Source organism: Petromyzon marinus, unplaced genomic scaffold (assembly GCF_048934315.1).
Source record: "Petromyzon marinus isolate PM22_M1 ecotype Great Lakes invasive population unplaced genomic scaffold, UKy_Petmar_22M1.pri1.0 PM_Scaffold_86, whole genome shotgun sequence".
NCBI classification, from domain to species: Eukaryota; Metazoa; Chordata; class Hyperoartia; order Petromyzontiformes; family Petromyzontidae; genus Petromyzon; species Petromyzon marinus.
The window spans coordinates 172,333-192,808 of record NW_027423695.1 but is presented as its reverse complement, the minus strand read 5'-3'; the positions used below and the strand labels follow the sequence as shown (position 1 = coordinate 192,808).

The window sequence follows — 20,476 nt, the reverse complement described above, 5'->3', positions numbered from 1 at the left end:
GATGCATTGAGGTGAGCGGTGGCGAAGTGGTTAGTGCACTGTCCTGGACACACCATGCCCTCGTGCGTCGTACTGTCCTTCGGAGGTCCTTGCTCACGGAATTTGCCCCAACAGCCTGGAAGTCCAACACGGGGATCTTTGTGTTAAGGTTTGGGGGGCGTTCATGTCGTGGTTCACGCACTGCGCTGCGATGCGCTGAACTCGATTCCCACCCATGGCTAACATTGGTGGCGAGTATCTCAACCAGTCCTGCCCCTACCTTCCAACATTCACTGACCAGCTTGGTAAAGTATGGATGGCCAAGCAACGCCCAATGACTGACAACGGCATTCGTCCAGTAGTGGATTGACAGGGCTGGGCATTATATTTAAATGCATTGCATCACATGTGCAAGAATCAATGTTTCTACATTTGCACTCGCTGTAATATAAAATGTTTAATTCTTATCAGGCCCGCAGTATATAGTACAGTCTCCAAATCTTACCCACTCCCATCTCTCCTTACCTATATGCTCTAAAGACGGGTCATCACCCGAAACGTTGCCTATTACATTTATATTTCCTTTCAAGGCCACAGTGTTATTGAGGAGCATGTCGAGTCGATTGTAAAGACTCGCATCAGCCCCTGGCGCTTGCCTATAATCTCGACATCCACGTGCTCCAGAGTTTAAATGGCCCCGGGGGAAGGGGGGGATCACGTGGTCGCCGAGGGAGAGTCACGTGCCCTCCCCCCAGCTGGCCGCTTCATCCGGTCACGTGCCGGTGACGTCGCGCGCGCCCCCGTGACCCGGACGTGATTGGGCAGGAGGCGCCATGGCGCGCAGCGACCGGAGGCAGAGACAGAGAGAGACGCAGAGAGACCACGTAGAGAGACACGAAGACAGAGAGACACCGTAGAGACACGGAGACAGAGAGACCACGTAGAGAGACACGGAGACACCACGTAGAGAGAGACAGAGACGCAGAGACACCACGTAGAGAGACACGGAGACAGAGACACGGAGACAGAGAGACCACGTAGAGAGACACGGAGACAGAGAGACCACATAGAGAGACACGGAGAAAGAGAGACACCACGTAGAGAGACACGTAGAGAGACAGAGACGTAGAGAGACCACGTAGAGAGACACGGAGACAGAGAGACACGGAGACAGAGAGACACGGAGACAGAGAGACACGGAGACAGAGAGACACGGAGACAGAGACACCACGTAGAGAGACACGGAGACAGAGAGACACAGAGACAGAGAGACACGGAGACAGAGTCACCACGTAGAGAGACACGGAGACAGAGAGACCACGTAGAGAGACACGGAGACAGAGAGACACGGAGACAGAGACACCAAGTAGAGAGACACGGAGACAGAGACACCACGTAGAGAGACGGAGACAGAGAGACCACGTAGAGAGACACGGAGAGAGACAGAGAGACACCACGTAGAGAGACACGGAGACAGAGACCACGTAGAGAGACACGGAGACAGAGAGACACGGAGACAGAGAGACACCACGTAGAGAGACACCACGTAGAGAGACACCACGTAGAGAGACACCACGTAGAGAGACACCACGTAGAGAGACAGACGTAGAGAGACACGGAGACAGGGACACCACGTAGAGAGACACGGAGACAGAGAGACCACGTAGAGAGACACGGAGACAGAGACACCACGTAGAGAGACACGGATACAGAGATACCACGTAGAGAGACACGGAGAGAGACAGAGGGACACCACGTTGAGAGACACGGAGACAGAGACACCACGTAGAGAGACACGGAGACAGAGAGACACGTAGAGAGACAAGTAGAGAGACAGACCACGTAGAGACACCACGTAGAGAGACACGGAGACAGAGACACCACGTAGAGAGACACGCAGACAGAGAGAGACGGAGAGAGACACGGAGACAGAGAGACACCACGTAGAGAGACACCACGTAGAGAGACACGGAGACAACGTAGAGACAGGGAGACAGAGAGACACGTAGAGAGACACCACGTAGAGAGACACCACGTAGAGAGACACGGAGACAGACACCCGTAGAGAGACACGTAGAGAGACACGGAGACAGAGACCACGTAGAGAGACACGGAGAGAGACACGGAGACAACGTAGAGAGACAGGGAGACAACGTAGACACGTAGCGATACATACTGCAGTTTACAGATACGTAGAGCGATACGTAGAGAACATTCAGAGGTGCGTTGAGATATCCATAGAGATGCGTAGAGTGTCGGTACGCAGAGAGATAGTAGCGACACGTGTTTAATAACAATACACAAAGAGCATTTAGAGACGCGTAGAGATAGAGCGATATACGTGGTTATTGAATAGAGATGCATAGACACAGTAATACAAAGACAGTGTTTATATATAGACATATAGTGGCACACAGAGGCGGTGCAAAGCATACACAGAGGGAGATGGACATTTAAAGAGAGACACAGCGACGTGAAGAGGCGTTGTATACACCTAAGACACTTTATTTAGACAGTGTACAGATAGGTTAAGCAGACATACACAGAGAGACACCGAGCACAGAGAGAAACAGACGGGGAGACATCGAGGCAGATCTAAAGACAGAGAGGGAGACACGAGGACACAGAGACGTGGACACAGAGACGTAGAGACAGACACGGGGACGTCGGGGCATACAGCAACTAACGTAGACGAACGAGGCAGAGTTACAAAGAGACGCATCGAGACGACATCGAGCCATAGAGACAGAGAAATACACAAAGGTAGGTAGAGGGAGACACGGATAGAGACACAGAGACAAGAGAGAGAGACAAATGAGACAGAACCCCGGAGAAGAACCCCCCCACACCCCCCTGCATCGCCCGGTCTTCTCGACGTCGCCTCGCCTGGACTGCGTCGATAGTGAACGGCGTCCGACCGTGACGCCGAACTCGCTCGCAGTCGTCACGCGGACTCCTTCAAGGGAATAATCACAACAACAACAGCAGCAGCAGCAGCCTCCTCGACTCAGCCCTCGGTGAACAGCGCACCCCAAGACCCTGGCGAGTAACGTAATTACTACACGGTGACACGACACACACACAGCACACACAGCGCGTAAGGATAGCTCACAAGGTAACACACAGCACACACAGCGTGTAAGGATAGCTCACAAGGTAACACACAGCACACACAGCGCGTAAGGATAGCTCACAATGTAACACACAGCACACACAGCGTGTAAGGATAGCTCACAAGGTAACACACAGCACACACAGCGTGTAAGGATAGCTCACAAGGTAACACACAGCACACACAGCGCGTAAGGATAGCTCACAAGTTAACACACAGCACACACAGCGCGTAAGGATAGCTCACAAGTTAACACACAGCACACACAGCGCGTAAGGATAGCTCACGAGGTAACACACGGCACACACAGCGTGTAAAGATAGCTCACAAGGTAACACACAGCGCACACAGCGGTTAAAGATAGCTCACAAGGCAACACACAGCACACACAGCGCATAAAGATAGCTCACAAGTTAACACACAGCACACACAGCGTGTAAGGATAGCTCACAAGGTAACACACAGCACACACAGTGTGTAATGATAGCTCACAAGGTAGCACACAGCACACACAGCGTGTAAGGATAGCTCACAAGGTAAACACACAGCACACACAGCGTGTAAAGATAGCTCACAAAGTTGCACAGCACACACAGCGTGTAAGGATAGCTCAAAAAGTAACACACAGCGTGTAAAGATAGCTCACAAGTTAACACACAGCACACACAGCGTGTAAGGATAGCTCACAAGGTAACACACAGCACACACAGCGTGTAATGATAGCTCACAAGGTAGCATACAGCACACACAGCGTGTAAGGATAGCTCACAAGGTAAACACACAGCACACACAGTGCGTAAGGATAGCTTACAAGGTAACACACAGTATATACCGTGTAAGGATAGCTCACAAGGTAAACACACAGCACACACAGCGTGTAAAGATAGCTCACAAAGTTGCACAGCACACACAGCGTGTAAGGATAGCTCACAAAGTAACACACGGCACACACAGCGTGTAAAGATAGCTCACAAGTTAACACACAGCACACACAGCGTGTAATGATAGCTCACAAGGTAGCACACAGCACACACAGCGTGTAAGGATAGCTCACAAGGTAAACACACAGCACACACAGCGTGTAAAGATAGCTCACAAAGTAACACAGCACACACAGCATGTAAGGATAGCTCACAAGGTAACACACAGCACACACAGCGTGTAAGGATAGCTCACAAGGTAACACACAGCACACACAGCGTGTAATGATAGCTCACAAGGTAGCAGACAGCACACACAGCGTGTAAGGATAGCTCACAAGGTAAACACACAGCACACACAGTGTGTAAAGATAGCTCACAAAGTAACACAGCACACACAGCATGTAAGGATAGCTCACAAGGTAACACACGGCACACACAGCGTGTAAAGATAGCTCACAAGTTAACACACAGCACACACAGCGCGCAAAGATATCTCACAAGGTAACACACAGCACACACAGCGCGTAAGGATAGCTCACAAGGTAACACACAGCACACACAGCGTGTAAAGATAGCTCACAGGTAGCACACAGCACACACAGCGCGTAAAGATAGCGCACAAGGTAACACACAGCGCGTAAGGATAGCTCACAAGGTAACAAACAGCACACACAGCGCGTAAGGATAGCTCACAAGGTAGCACACAGCACACACAGCATGTAAAGATAGCTCACAAGGTAACTCACAGTACACAGCGCGTAAAGATAGCTCACAAGGTAACAGCACACATAGCGTGTAAAGATAGCTCACAAGTTAACAGAGCACACACAGCGCGTAAGGATAGCTCACAAGGTAACACACAGGACACACAGCGCGTAAGGATAGCTCACAAGGTAACACACAGCACACACAGCGCGTAAGGATAGCTCATAAGTTAACAGAGCACACACAGCGCGTAAGGATAGCTCACAAGTTAACACACAACACACACAGCGCGTAAGGATAGCTCACAAGTTAACAGAGCACACACAGCGCGTAAGGATAGCTCACAAGGTAACACACAGCACACACAGCGCGTAAAGATAGCTCACAAGTTCACAGAGCACACAGCATGTAAGGATAGCTCACAAGGTAACACACAGCGCGTAAAGATTTCTCACAAGGTAACACGCAGCACACATAGCGCGTAAGGATAGCTCACAAGGTAACACACAGCACACACAGCGCGTAAAGATAGCTCACAAGGTAACACACAGCACACACAGCACGTAAAGATAGCTCACAAGGTAACACACAGCACACACAGCACGTAAAGATAGCTCACAAGGTAACACACAGCACACACAGCGCGTAAAGATAGCTCACAAGGTAACACACAGCACACACAGCACGTAAAGATAGCTCACAAGTTAACACACAGCACACACAGCGCGTAAAGATAGCATACAAGGTAACACACAGCACACAGCACGTAAAGATAGCTCACAAGTTAACACACAGCACTCACAGCGCGTAAAGATAGCATACAAGGTAACACACAGCACACACAGCATGTAAGGATAGCTCACAAGGTAACACAGCGCACACAGCGCGTCAAGATAACTCACAAGGTAACACACAGCACGTAATGATAACTCAAGTTCAACACACACAGCATGTAAAGATAGCTCACAAGGTAACACACATCACATACAGCGCGTAAGGATAGCTCACAAGTTAACACACAGCACACACAGCGCGTAAAGATAGCTCACAAGTTAACACACAGCACACACAGTGCGTACGGATAGCTCTCAAGGTAACACACAGCACACACAGCGCGTAAAGATAGCTTACAATGTCATAATATATAGCGGTGAGCCCAAGAACCGCACCGGTATTGACTGATATTTTTTTTGTTTAACACGAACAAGCCTCTACAGCAGCGGCAAGTCGTCAGCACGGAGGACGAGCGACTTGGCATTGCAGACTGGATGTTACAGCACGTGCAACTCCAGCCGGCAGAGTAATACGGCACAAGCTTGATGAAAACAGTGCAACCTGTCGCCTGCGACAGCTTGGCTTTCCCTGGCGGAGGCTCTTTGCGAGCAAGTATAAAGGCCACCGCGCCGCACAAAGAGGCAGTGGTTGTGTCTACACCCACCACGCCCGGCTGCCTTCGTCTCTTTGGTGCTGAATTTTCATACCGCACCAGGAGCCCATTTGAGGCCGAGTCGATCTAGGTGAGGCCCCAGGAGGGAGTCGTGAGACGTGGCTGGGGATTGAACTTGGGCCACTGTGTTTGTAGCGCAAATGCGTTAACCACCGCGACAACCCATTTTGCATACAAACGCGTAGGTCTTCTTAGTAGAACTGACGTGGTGGGGCCGGGCAGGAGGTGCTGTGGCCTGCACCTCACACAGATACTTTCACAGACCCACGAAAGGTGTGGTGTGGCTGTGCTCACACACAAATACATATAAAAAGACCAAGATCCCCCATATAGCCTGAACAGACTTGGGGCAAGTGCTGTTAGCGAGCACCTATGAAGGCCGGCACGGCACACGAGGGGGTGGGTATCCAACACCACGCCCGGCGGCCTTTGTCTCCCCAGTGGTGATGTTTACACATCGCACCGGGTACTCATTTGAGGCTGAGTTGACCTCGGGGAGGCCCAGGACCGGTTCAATAATCGTCACCGGTGTTGGCCGTGAGCGGGAATCGAACTCGTGCCCGTGAGTTCATAGCGTTGCGCGCTAACCGTTACAGACACAGACAGACACACACAGACACACACACAGACACACACACAGACACACACAGACACACACAGACAGTGCGATGGTGGGGTTGGACTTCGACGTGCGCACCTACTGCTGCAACCTCCGCGCCACCAAGCCCCCCTACGAATGCCCCGTGTCCTCGTGCCGCAAGATCTACAAGTCCTACAGCGGCATCGAGTACCACCTCTTCCACTACGAGCATGGGGACGGCGCGGGGGCGCCCACGCCGGCGCGCAAGCCCCGGGGCCGCAAGGGCCGCGGCGGCGGAGGGACCTCCAGGGCTCCGTCCCCGGGGGCCACGGGCGGCGGCGGCGGCGGCGCCGCTCGCTCTCCGGGGCGCGACGCCCTCACCTACGCGCAGGCGCAGCGCCTGGTGGAGGTCGACCTGGACGGCCGGGTCATCCGCATCAGCATCTTCGACTCCATCGAGATCGTGGACGAGGACGAGGATGAGACGGCGCCGCAGCCGGAGGAGAAGGAGGCGGCGGTGGCGGCCGCCGGAGGGGACGAGCGGCGACAGCGCAACCAGAACAACGGCACCGGCGGCCAGGAGAACGGCGACAGCAAGAACGGCGTCGCCGGCATCAAGGAGGAGGAGGAGGCCACCGAAGGAGCAGGAGGCGGAGGAGGAGGAGGCGCGCAAAGGGAGGTGAAACACGAGCGCACGAGACACAAGGATGGGGGAGCCGCGGAGACTGGCGCCGGCAACAAAGAGAACGCCGACGGAACGGCGCAGCAGCATCAGCAGCAACCCAAGAGCGGTCGGCACAAGCACAAGGAACGCAGGAGGGACGGAGGAGGAGGGGGCGACGGGGGTCCGGGCGCCGGCGGAGGAGGCGCGTGGACGTCGGCCCACCAGGGAGCGGTGGCCACCCCCGGCCAGGCCGCTCCCGGGGCTCCCGCGGGGCCGGGGTCCGGCTCGGGGTCCGGCTCTGGGGGAGCGGCCCCCTCCGGTGTGGCGTGCGCGCCGGCGGGGGGCCCGGCCGCGTGCAAGATCCCGGAGGCGATGTTCCGCGTGATCGAGTACGACGCGCCGGTGGCCCCCGCGCGCCCCAGCGCCTACTACAGATACATCGAGAAGTCCAGCGAAGAGCTCGACGAGGAGGTGCGTGCCTGCGTGCCTGCGTGCCTGCGTGCGCGTGTGCGCGTACACGCGGCATGGCGTTTCGCGTCGATTCGTTCAGCGTAAGCTCGCCCGTTCGCACGACACCTCGCGCTCGTTTTGAACGTTTCTCTCACCTGCCAATGACCCCCCCCCCTCCGTGGCGAACATGGTGGGGGGCGTGGGGGAGGGGGCGGATGAGCGGTAGGGGGCCAGGTGACTCGTTACCCCCGTGGGGCTTCCCCCCCTTCAGGTGGAGTACCACATGGACGAGGAGGACTACGCGTGGCTGGAGATGATGAACGAGCGGCGGCACGGCGAGGGCCTGCCACCCGTCACCCAGGAGTCCTTCGAGCTGCTCATGGATCGCCTGGAGAAGGAGTCATGCTTCGAGAGCCGCGCCAAGCCCCTGGGCGGCATCCAAGGCGACACGGCGGGGGCCGGCGGAGGGGCCAACTCTACCGACCCCTCTGGGGGTGAGGGCCCATCGTTTGAGCCAAAACCCACCGAAACCTGCCCAACCCACCCAAATGCACCCACCCAAACCCACCCAACCCACCCAAAACCCACCCAAAACCCACCCCAACCCACCCAAAACCCACCCCAACCCACCCAAAACCCACCCAAACCCACCCAACCCACCCAAACCCACCCAACCCACCCAAACCCACCCAACCCACCCAAACCCACCCAACCCACCCAAACCCACCCAACCCACCTAAACCCACCCAAACCCACCCCAACCCACCCCAACCCACCCAACCCACCCAAACCCACCTCAACCCACCCAAACCCACCCAACCCACCCAAACCCACCCAACCCACCCAAACCCACCCAACCCACCCAAACCCACCCAACCCACCTAAACCCACCCAAACCCACCCCAACCCACCCCAACCCACCCAACCCACCCAAACCCACCTCAATCCACCCAAACCCACCCAACCCACCCAAACCCACCCAACCCACCCAAACCCACCCAACCCACCCACCCCACCCAAATGCACCCACCAAAACCCACCCAAACCCACCCAAATGCACCCACCCCAAACCCACCTAAACCCACCCCAACCCACCCAAACCCACCCAACATGCATTGATTGTGTGTCGAGCATCTAAATGCAAGCTGCATTCCTAGTTGCTGCACACAGTATTGTGGTGGCCATCAGCTAGAAAGAGCCAAGATTGTGTCAATTCTTAATGATTTAATCTAATTTTCATTATGCTTATAGATTAGCTCTGTTTTACGAAAGTGAAAGCCAAGCCAAATTGATCATAAGGATTGTCCAAAACTGTGCGATTAAAACCCAGCGTAAAATGGATTACGGATGCAGGATTGGTGCCTTTCTCACTTCTATGCGTCTGTAGCCTTTGTCTCACACCTGTCTCTCACCCGTACGCATCTCTCACCTGTTTCCCTCACCTTGTGTGCGTGCCGCCGTCCCCGCCGCCGCCGCGCCCGGCGCAGCATCGGTGCCGCTGCCCCCGCCGGACGAGGACGCCCTCTGCTGCATCTGCAACGACGGCGAGTGCCAGAATAGCAACGTGATCCTCTTCTGCGACATGTGCAACCTGGCGGTGCACCAGGAGTGCTACGGGGTGCCCTACATCCCCGAGGGCCAGTGGCTGTGCCGCCGCTGCCTGCAGTCGCCCTCGCGGGCCGTGGACTGCGCGCTGTGCCCCAACAAGGGCGGCGCCTTCAAGCAGACGGACGACGGGCGCTGGGCGCACGTGGTGTGCGCCCTGTGGATCCCCGAGGTGTGCTTCGCCAACACCGTCTTCCTGGAGCCCATCGACAGCATCGAGCACATCCCGCCGGCGCGCTGGAAGCTCACCTGCTACGTGTGCAAGCAGCGCGGCTCGGGCGCCTGCATCCAGTGCCACAAGGCCAACTGCTACACGGCCTTCCACGTGACGTGCGCCCAGCAGGCGGGCCTCTACATGAAGATGGAGCCCGTGCGCGAGACGGGCGCCAACGGGACGTCCTTCAGCGTCCGCAAGACGGCGTACTGCGACATTCACACGCCGCCCGGCAGTGTGCGGCGGTACGTGTCCCCCTCGTCCTTGTGCGTGTCTCCGTCTCGCTCGCCTGCGTGTCCTTCGTGTGCAGGTGAGGCATAGCCGAGGCTCTCACCTGTGTGGTTTTCATGTACAGGTGAGGCATAGGGTGACCCTCCTCACCTGCAATGGTTTTCATGTACAGGTGAGGCATAGCCGAGGCTCTCACCTGTGTGGTTTTTGTGTACAGGTTAGGCAGTTGAGGCCCTCCTTGTACGTATCTGAGCCGTATCACTCAGCGGCTCACTCTCTGCCTAGACGAGCTCCGTAGGCTACCAGTTGCAGAGCTCAGCCCGCGATGGAGGGATGTGGCGTTACGTGGTGTGGCATCGTGCGGTGTGGCTTGGTGTGGCGCGGCGTTGCGGCGTTGTGCGGTCCGGCGTGGTGTGTGGTGAATGTGACATGATTCGGTGTGGTGCGGTGCGGGTTTGGCCTGGTGCGATGTGGCGTGTTGCGCGGTGCGGTGTTGGCGTGGTGTGGTGTTAGCGTGGTGCGGTGTTAGCGTGGTGCGGTGTTAGCGTGGTGCGGTGTTGGCGTGGTGCGGTGTGACGTGGTATGGTGTGGCGTGGTGTGGTGTGACTTGGTGTAATGTAACACGGTGCGGTGTGGCATGGTATGGTGTGGCATGGTGTGGTGTATCTTGGTGTGACATGGTGCGGGGTGTGACATGGCAAGCCATAAGATTAAGCGACGCGGAGTATCATGGTTCGGCACGACTCATGCCAGGGCGACCCGGTGGGGACGCTCCTGTTCAACGGTGCACGCTCCCGTCACGCTCCCGTCGCGCTCCCGTCACGCTGCCGTCATGCTCCCATCACGCTCCTGTCACGCTCCCGTCACGCTCCCGTCACGCTCCCGTCACACTCCTGTAACGATCCCATCACGCTCCCATCACGTTCCCGTAACGATCCCGTCACACTCCCGTCACACTCCCGTCACGCTTCCGTCACGCTCCCATCACGCTCCCGTCACGCTCCCGTCACGCTCCCATCACGTTCCCGTAACGATCCCGTCACGCTCCCGTCACGCTCCCGTCACGTTCCCGTAACGATCCCGTCACGCTCCCGTCACGCTCCCGTCACGCTCCCATCACGCTCCCGTCACGCTCCCATCACATTCCCGTCACGCTCCCGTCACGCTCCCGTAATGATCCCATCACGCTTCCGTCACGCTCCCATCACGCTCCCGTCACACTCCTGTAACGATCCCATCACGCTTCCGTCACGCTCCCGTCACGCTCCCGTCACGTTCCCGTCACGCTCCCGTCACGCTCCCGTCACGCTCCCATCACGTTCCCGTAACGATCCCGTAACGATCCCGTCACGCTCCCGTCACACTCCTGTAACGCTCCCGTCACGCTCCCGTCACGCTCCCGTCACGTTCCCGTAACGATCCCGTAACGCTCCCGTCACGCTCCCGTCACGCTCACGTCACACTCCCGTCACGCTCCTGTAACGATCCCGTCACGCTCCTGTCACGCTCCCATCACGCTCCTGTCACGCTCCTGTCACGCTCCCATCACGCTCACGTCACGCTTCTGTCATGCTCCCGTAACGCTCCCGTCGCGCTTCCGTCACACTCCCGTCACGCTCCCGTCACGCTCCCGTCACGCTCCCGTCACACACTCGTCACATTCCCGCCGCGCTTCACGGAAATCCTCCGCATCGCCGTTCATTCCCCACGTCTCGCAGGCCCCTGCTGCTGACAGGCAGCGAGAGCGACGGTGAGGACGGGGAGGGCGGCGCGGCCGGAGGCTGCACCCCGGGCTGGTCGGCCAAGAAAGCCAAGGCCAAGTCGAAGCAGAAGATGAAGAAGGCGCGGAAGATCCTGGCGGAGCGGCGCGCCGCTGTGCCCATCGTGTCCGTGCCGTGCATTCCTCCCCACAGGTGCGCGATGTTACACGGCCGTCTCGGACAGATGTGTGATGATGGGGGGGGGACGGGCGGGAGAGGCGCGCGGGGGGGGTGGGATTTTGGGGGCCGGCGATAAACCCTGGAGGCTGGAGACGTGGGTTAGGCCCTGTACATATGGATCAATCGATGAAGTCCGCTCTCTCATCAACCGATCCTTATTGCGCGATAGTTCAGGGCTGGCCGAGTCGCCGTTGAAAAAGGAGCTGAACAGCTCAGGGGGTGGTTTTACTCGGATAAAATAAACATTCTCATTCTGAGGCCCGATTTAAAAACAATGGTGGATGCCCCCAAAAATCCCGCCTTTCAAAGGTGAGAAACCCCCCCGGCAAGGGGAGCGTTCCCAGCGTGACGCCGCCAATTTACACCCCCAAGCCCTCGCCATCACCTCCCGGCCAGTGACACACACATGGGTACTCACGGTAGAACAACATATCTACAATTTTGATTTGAAGCTTTCTTGACTGCAGGAATCCCAATAAACAGTTTTTCTTGCTGTGGTTGTCCCACCTGATGACGATTATTGCTTGTGTTGCGATCGAAACGTCGTGATTTATTTATTTTTCTACCCATGTGACTTTACCGAAAGAACCAAAGAGTGACATATATACACATTTTTTAGAGTTATTGTATTCATTGAGTAATGAGCCGGTAATCGGTAGAGTAAATGATACCTCATCAATTGGGATGCAAAAACAAAATCCTACGTCTTAAGACGGTAATTGATTATCCCAACTTCTAGTATGGGTTGGACTCTGGAGAAATGGAGGTGTGAGTTCGAACCCGGAGCTCTGACGCGTGGCGCTTCGAAACCCCTCCTATCAGCGGGGCAGTTTTGCTGGTGCCCTGATGCCGTGCGTTGCCGTGCCTTTGTTTACCGCCCTCCCCCCACCTCGCTGGCTCGCAGGCTGAGCAAGATCATTAGCCGCGTGTCCATGCAGCGCAAGAGCCAGTTCATGCAGCGCATGCACAGCTACTGGACGCTCAAGCGGCAGTCCCGCAATGGCGTGCCCCTTCTGCGGAGGCTGCAGTCCCACCTGCAGTCGCAGCGATCCATGGAGCAGGTAACGGAGGCTGCCCTTCAAGATTCACAGTGAACATTCGTTAGAGCCTGTAACCCAGACGTTTTGGCGAACTTTCGCAATCCGCGGTCGTCCGTTTTGGAAATTGTAACTTTTTTTGCCGTAGTTTTTATTTTATTTTAGTTTGGTCTGAGCCTGCCATCCCCCCACGTTTTGGTTTTATTTCTCTGCGCGGTAGAGCAGTAGATTGCCGTAGAGTCCGTCAAGCCTGACAAAGAAAAAAATATCTGCTTGGTATCAACCCCATGTTCGCCCCGATTAGGATTGGAGTTTTTTTTTTTTTAGAACGTAAATATAAGTTACACGTAGTTTGTAGAAATTGTCAAATTATCACGTGTCGCACAGCTCAATTTTACGTATTAGGATACTGATGAATGAATGAGTCAATGCCTTGTGCCTGCGAGGGCTGCTGGGTTGGCTCAGAAGTCATGGTGCTGTGCGGGCACCGTTAAGGTCCTGGGTTCAAAGCCGGGTTGCGATTAAACCCACCGGGTTCTCAAGTGCGGTGAGTTGCTGTTTTCGGCCTGGTCACCAGCGACTGCGCACAAAAGCATCACGTAGAATAATATTTTCTGCACTTATTTGGCAAAAATTCTGGCTTTGAGAATTAAATATAGGTTTGACTATTACGTGACGAACGTGCTATCTGCAATTTGTAAGGCGGCACCCTCTTACTGTGCGAACCAAAAGTGTCGCCCGAAGGGGTCTCAGTGGTAGCTCTGTGGGCCCTTTTCTGACACAGAGGAAAGAAACCTACGTGTTAATATCGTCATTGATGAGGCCAGCTCCAAGTATGGAGAGTCCCCGTGTGGTGACGCATGTTCCTGCGTGTCCAATGGCTTCCGCGTCTCTCGCGACGACGCGACACCGATACCGCAATTGGGATAAACAAAACAAACCTCCGGCCGCATCTCACCAAATCACACCTCACGGAGCGGCTCGGCCTTCTCACGCCCCCTCTCCTCTCCCCCCCACCCCTGTTGCCCCCCGGCGTGACCCCAGCGCGAGCACCTGGGAGAGAAGAGCCACGCACTGAAGGAGCAGCTCAAGTCGTGGCAGCGTCTGCGCCACGACCTGGAGCGGGCGCGCCTGCTCGTCGAGCTCATCCGCAAGCGCGAGAAGCTCAAGCGCGAGCAGGTGGTGACCGTCGGCACGGCGACGCGAGCGCCTTGGCGACGCGAGCGCACGTCGGCACGGCGACGCGTCGAGTTGCGCGTGACCCTTGTGTAGACGCCGCACACTCGGCCGCCAATCCCCGTGCTCCGGGGTGTGTACGGTAATGGGTCTGACGACCTTGAGTTGTATTCCCGCTCATGGCAAACTACGATGATTCTGTGAACTAGTCCTGGGCCTCCCCTAGATCGACTCGGCCTCACATGAGTGCAAGATTCAATGTGTAAACATTGCTAGCACGGAGACAGAGGCGGCCGGACGTGGTGTTGGCTACCCACCCTCCTCTTGTGCTGTGGCAGCACTTGCCCAAACAAGTCGGTTAAGACTACACAGGAGATCTTTGTCTTTGTGTGTGGTAGCACGCAGTAATGTTTTTTTAATGTTCAACCGTGTCTGCTGTGTTGATATGTGTTCATGGGTAATAATATGTAATCATTAATGGGTAATTTGTTGTAAGATGTGATAATGTGTGTCCATGTGGTGACGTGTGGTTGCGTGCGGTGACGCGTGTACCTATGTGTGTCCCCGTGCAGTGACGAGTGGTTGTGTGTGTGTCCGTACGGTGACGAGTGGTCGTGTGTGTGTACCCGTACGGTCACGCGTGGTTGTGTGTGTGTCTGTGTGGTGACGAGTGGTCGTGTGTGTGTCTGTGGTGACGAGTGGTCGTGTGTGTGTCTGTGTGGTGACAGTGGTTGTGTGTGTGTCTGTGTGGTGACGAGTGGTCGTGTTTGTGTCTGTGTGGTGACGAGTGGTCGTGTCTGTGTGGTGACAGTGGTCGTGTGTGTGTCTGTGCGGTGACGAGTGGCCGTGTGTGTGTCTGTGCGGTGACGAGTGGTCGTGTGTGTGTCTGTGTGGTGACGAGTGGCCGTGTGTGTGTGTGGTGACAGTGGCCGTGTGTGTGTCTGTGCGGTGACGAGTGGTCGTGTGTGTGTCTGTGCGGTGACGAGTGGTCGTGTGTGTGTCCACATGTGGTGATGCGTGGTCGTGTGTGTGTCTGTGCGGTGATGAGTGGTCGTGTGTGTGTCTGTGCAGTGACGAGTGGTCGTGTGTGTGTCTGTGTGGTGACGAGTGGTCGTGTGTGTGTCTGTGCAGTGACGAGTGGCCGTGTGTGTGTCTGTGTGGTGACAGTGGCCGTGTGTGTGTCTGTGTGGTGACAGTGGTCGTGTGTGTGTCTGTGTGGTGACAGTGGCCGTGTGTGTGTCTGTGTGGTGACAGTGGTCGTGTGTGTGTCTGTGCGGTGACGAGTGGTCGTGTGTGTGTCCACATGTGGTGATGCGTGGTCGTGTGTGTGTCTGTGCGGTGATGAGTGGTCGTGTGTGTGTCTGTGTGGTGACGAGTGGTCGTGTGTCTGTGCGGTGACGAGTGGTCGTGTGTGTGTCTGTGTGGTGACAGTGGTCGTGTGTGTGTCTGTGCGGTGACGAGTGGCTGTGTGTGTGTCTGTGCGGTGACGAGTGGTCGTGTGTGTGTCTGTGCGGTTACGAGTGGTCGTGTGTGTGTCTGTGCGGTGACGAGTGGCCGTGTGTGTGTCTGTGCGGTGACGAGTGGTCGTGTGTGTGTCTGTGTGGTGACAGTGGCCGTGTGTGTGTCTGTGTGGTGACAGTGGCCGTGTGTGTGTCTGTGTGGTGACAGTGGTCGTGTGTGTGTCTGTGTGGTGACAGTGGCCGTGTGTGTGTGTGGTGACAGTGGTCGTGTGTGTGTCTGTGTGGTGACAGTGGCCGTGTGTGTGTCTGTGTGGTGACAGTGGCCGTGTGTGTGTCTGTGTGGTGACAGTGGTCGTGTGTGTGTCTGTGTGGTGACAGTGGTCGTGTGTGTGTCTGTGTCGTGACAGTGGCCGTGTGTGTGTCTGTGTGGTGACAGTGGTCGTGTGTGTGTCTGTGCGGTGACGAGTGGCTGTGTGTGTGTCTGTGCGGTGACGAGTGGTCGTGTGTGTGTCTGTGCGGTTACGAGTGGTCGTGTGTGTGTCTGTGCGGTGACGAGTGGCCGTGTGTGTGTCTGTGCGGTGACGAGTGGTCGTGTGTGTGTCTGTGTGGTGACAGTGGCCGTGTGTGTGTCTGTGTGGTGACAGTGGCCGTGTGTGTGTCTGTGTGGTGACAGTGGTCGTGTGTGTGTCTGTGCGGTGATGAGTGGTCGTGTGTGTGTCTGTGTGGTGACGAGTGGTCGTGTGTCTGTGCGGTGACGAGTGGTCGTGTGTGTGTCTGTGTGGTGACAGTGGTCGTGTGTGTGTCTGTGCGGTGACGAGTGGCTGTGTGTGTGTCTGTGCGGTGACGAGTGGTCGTGTGTGTGTCTGTGCGGTTACGAGTGGTCGTGTGTGTGTCTGTGCGGTGACGAGTGGCCGTGTGTGTGTCTGTGCGGTGACGAGTGGTCGTGTGTGTGTCTGTGTGGTGACAGTGGCCGTGTGTGTGTCTGTGTGGTGACAGTGGCCGTGTGTGTGTCTGTGTGGTGACAGTGGCCGTGTGTGTGTCTGTGTGGTGACAGTGGCCGTGTGTGTGTCTGTGTGGTGACAGTGGCCGTGTGTGTGTCTGTGTGGTGACAGTGGCCGTGTGTGTGTCTGTGTGGTGACAGTGGTCGTGTGTGTGTCTGTGCGGTGACGAGTGGCCGTGTGTGTGTCTGTGTGGTGACAGTGGCCGTGTGTGTGTCTGTGTGGTGACAGTGGCCGTGTGTGTGTGTGGTGACAGTGGTCGTGTGTGTGTCTGTGTGGTGACAGTGGCCGTGTGTGTGTCTGTGTGGTGACAGTGGCCGTGTGTGTGTCTGTGTGGTGACAGTGGTCGTGTGTGTGTCTGTGTGGTGACAGTGGTCGTGTGTGTGTCTGTGTCGTGACAGTGGCCGTGTGTGTGTCTGTGTGGTGACAGTGGTCGTGTGTGTGTCTGTGTGGTGACAGTGGCCGTGTGTGTGTCTGTGTGGTGACAGTGGTCGTGTGTGTGTCTGTGCGGTGACGAGTGGCCGTGTGTGTGTCTGTGTGGTGACAGTGGCCGTGTGTGTGTCTGTGTGGTGACAGTGGCCGTGTGTGTGTCTGTGTGGTGACAGTGGTCGTGTGTGTGTCTGTGTGGTGACAGTGGTCGTGTGTGTGTCTGTGTCGTGACAGTGGCCGTGTGTGTGTCTGTGTGGTGACAGTGGTCGTGTGTGTGTCTGTGTGGTGACAGTGGCCGTGTGTGTGTCTGTGTGGTGACAGTGGTCGTGTGTGTGTCTGTGCGGTGACGAGTGGCCGTGTGTGTGTCTGTGTGGTGACAGTGGCCGTGTGTGTGTCTGTGTGGTGACAGTGGCCGTGTGTGTGTGTGGTGACAGTGGTCGTGTGTGTGTCTGTGTGGTGACAGTGGCCGTGTGTGTGTCTGTGTGGTGACAGTGGCCGTGTGTGTGTCTGTGTGGTGACAGTGGTCGTGTGTGTGTCTGTGTGGTGACAGTGGTCGTGTGTGTGTCTGTGTCGTGACAGTGGCCGTGTGTGTGTCTGTGTGGTGACAGTGGTCGTGTGTGTGTCTGTGTGGTGACAGTGGCCGTGTGTGTGTCTGTGTGGTGACAGTGGTCGTGTGTGTGTCTGTGCGGTGACGAGTGGCCGTGTGTGTGTCTGTGTGGTGACAGTGGTCGTGTGTGTGTCTGTGTGGTGACAGTGGTCGTGTGTGTGTCTGTGTGGTGACAGTGGCCGTGTGTGTGTCTGTGTGGTGACAGTGGCCGTGTGTGTGTCTGTGCGGTGACGAGTGGCCGTGTGTGTGTCTGTGTGGTGACAGTGGTCGTGTGTGTGTCTGTGCGGTGACGAGTGGCCGTGTGTGTGTCCCCGTGTGGTGACGCGTGGTCGTATGCGGTGACGCCCGTCCGCGTGTTTCGCGCGGTGCAGATCCGAGCGCAGGAGGCCGTGATGGAGGCGCGGCTAATCCCGTTCGTCATCTTCCTACGCCGGACCCTGGAGCTGCTGCAGGAGCGAGACACGGGCAGCATCTTCTCGGAGCCCGTGTGCCTCGAGGAGGTGAGCGGGGAGTGGTGGGGGCCGCCGTCGTCGCATGGCCTCGACGAGAAGCGACTGCGACTTGGGCAGGAGCACGGCGTTGCGCGGCGCTTTCTGATGCGCTGTGCGGCATGCTGCGCAGAGGCCGTCTGGAACGCCGGTCTTCCGATATTCGGAAGCCACTGGGAGCTGTGATGCGCTTTTAAATCACCATCTAGATTGACGAACTAAGTTATTTAGAACTGCTTGTTTGTTGTCCTTCCCCCCCCCCCCCCTCAATTTAGCCCCGCACCTATGAAGAAGTTCAACATACTGTACATACATAGACACACACAGAGACCCGTAGACTCACACAGAGACCCGTAGACTCATACAGAGACCCGTAGACTCATCCAGAGACCCATAGACTCGCACAGAGACCCGTAGACTCATACAGAGACCCATAGACACACACAGAGACCCGTAGACTCACACAGAGACCCGTAGACTCATACAGAGACCCGTAGACTCATACAGAGACCCATAGACTCGCACAGAGACCCGTAGACTCATACAGAGACCCATAGACTCGCACAGAGACCCGTAGACTCATACAGAGACCCGTAGACTCACACAGACCCATAGACTCGCACAGAGACCCGTAGACTCATACAGAGACCCATAGACTCGCACAGAGACCCGTAGACTCATACAGAGACCCATAGTCTGTTGTCCTTCCCCCACACCTCCGATTAGCGCGGTTGGCTACGTACGGTGCGAATGAAGTTCAACTTACGTACCATCCGGGACGATGGCCGACAGGGGAGAACTCATCCTAGAACAGCAACCACCTTGGAGATGGAGCGACGATGTCAGTTCGTGTACCGGAGTGAGATGTACGGTCAGCAGCACTGTTCCCCGCATGATGGCAACGACTCGTTTGAGGCCTTCATCCAGCAGTGGATAGAACAGGTAGTGTAGTGATCGGCGCACTGCGCTGCGAATCCGACGACCGCTCATGGCAGTTATCTTAAACAGTCCTGGGCCTCCCCTAGGTCCCTAGGTGTACCCGGCGTGGCGTGACGAGAATCAGCATTGGTGAGACAAAGGCGGCCGGGGGTGGTGTTTGCTACCCCCCCCTTGTGTGCTGTGCCAGCCTTCACGGATTCTCACGAGCAGCACTTGCCCCCTACAGTCTGTAATAAGCTACACGGGGGGGGTGGGGATCTTTGTCTATGCCCTGCGTAGGTGTCGGACTACCTGGACCACATCAAAACCCCCATGGACTTCTCCACGATGCGGCAGCGCGTGGACTCGCACGAGTACCGCAGCATGGACACCTTCGCCAGCGACTTCCAACTCATCGTCAACAACTGCATGCAGTACAACGCCAAGGTGCGTGCGGCCCCCTAGAGCCGGCGGCGACCCGGAGAGGGGTCACTGCCGCAGAGAGCTCAGAGAGGTGTCACTGTCACAGAGAGGTGTCACTGTCACAGAGAGGTCACAGAGAGGTGTCACTGCCACAGAGAGGTGTCACTGCCACAGAGAGGTGTCACTGCCACAGAGAGGTGTCACTGCCACAGAGAGGTGTCACTGTCACAGAGGCGTCACTGTCACAGAGAGGTGTCACTGTCACAGAGAGGTCACAGAGAGGCGTCACTGTCACAGAGAGGTGTCACTGCCACAGAGAGGTGTCACTGTCACAGAGAGGTGTCACTGCCACAGAGAGGTGTCACTGCCACAGAGAGGTGTCACTGTCACAGAGAGGTCACAGAGAGGTGTCACTGTCACAGAGAGGTCACAGAGAGGCGTCACTGTCACAGAGAGGTGTCACTGCCACAGAGAGGTGTCACTGTCACAGAGAGGTGTCACTGTCACAGAGAGGTGTCACTGCCACAGAGAGGTCACAGAGAGGTGTCACTGCCACAGAGAGGTGTCACTGTCACAGAGAGGTCACAGAGAGGTGTCACTGCCACAGAGAGGTGTCACTGTCACAGAGAGGTCACAGAGAGGTGTCACTGCCACAGAGAGGTGTCACTGTCACAGAGAGGTCACAGAGAGGTGTCACTGTCACAGAGAGGTGTCACTGTCACAGAGAGGTGTCACTGTCACAGAGAGGTGTCACTGTCACAGAGAGGCGTCACTGTCACAGAGAGGTGTCACTGTCACAGAGAGGTGTCACTGTCACAGAGAGGTCACAGAGAGGTGTCACTGCCACAGAGAGGTGTCACTGCCACAGAGAGGTCACAGAGAGGTGTCACTGTCACAGAGAGGCGTCACTGTCACAGAGAGGTGTCACTGTCACAGAGAAGTCACAGAGAGGTGTCACTGCCACAGAGAGGTGTCACTGCCACAGAGAGGTGTCACTGTCACAGAGAGGTGTCACTGTCACAGAGAGGTGTCACTGTCACAGAGAGGTGTCACTGTCACAGAGAGGCGTCACTGTCACAGAGAGGTGTCA

The 20,476-nt window shown here is 56.4% G+C and overlaps 1 protein-coding gene across 1 annotated transcript; it reads right to left on the bottom strand.

The window, feature by feature from the left end:
• Nucleotides 1-743: 743 nt before the first annotated feature.
• Nucleotides 744-6,043, bottom strand: LOC142923895 (uncharacterized). The gene is made up of 2 exons (XM_076064882.1): nucleotides 5,925-6,043; nucleotides 744-3,018 (listed from the first exon to the last, which is right to left on the bottom strand). Exon 2 carries the CDS (start codon nucleotides 2,151-2,153, stop codon nucleotides 744-746), a length of 1,410 nt encoding a protein of 469 aa, XP_075920997.1. The 5' UTR covers nucleotides 2,154-3,018; nucleotides 5,925-6,043.
• Nucleotides 6,044-20,476: the final 14,433 nt, after the last annotated feature.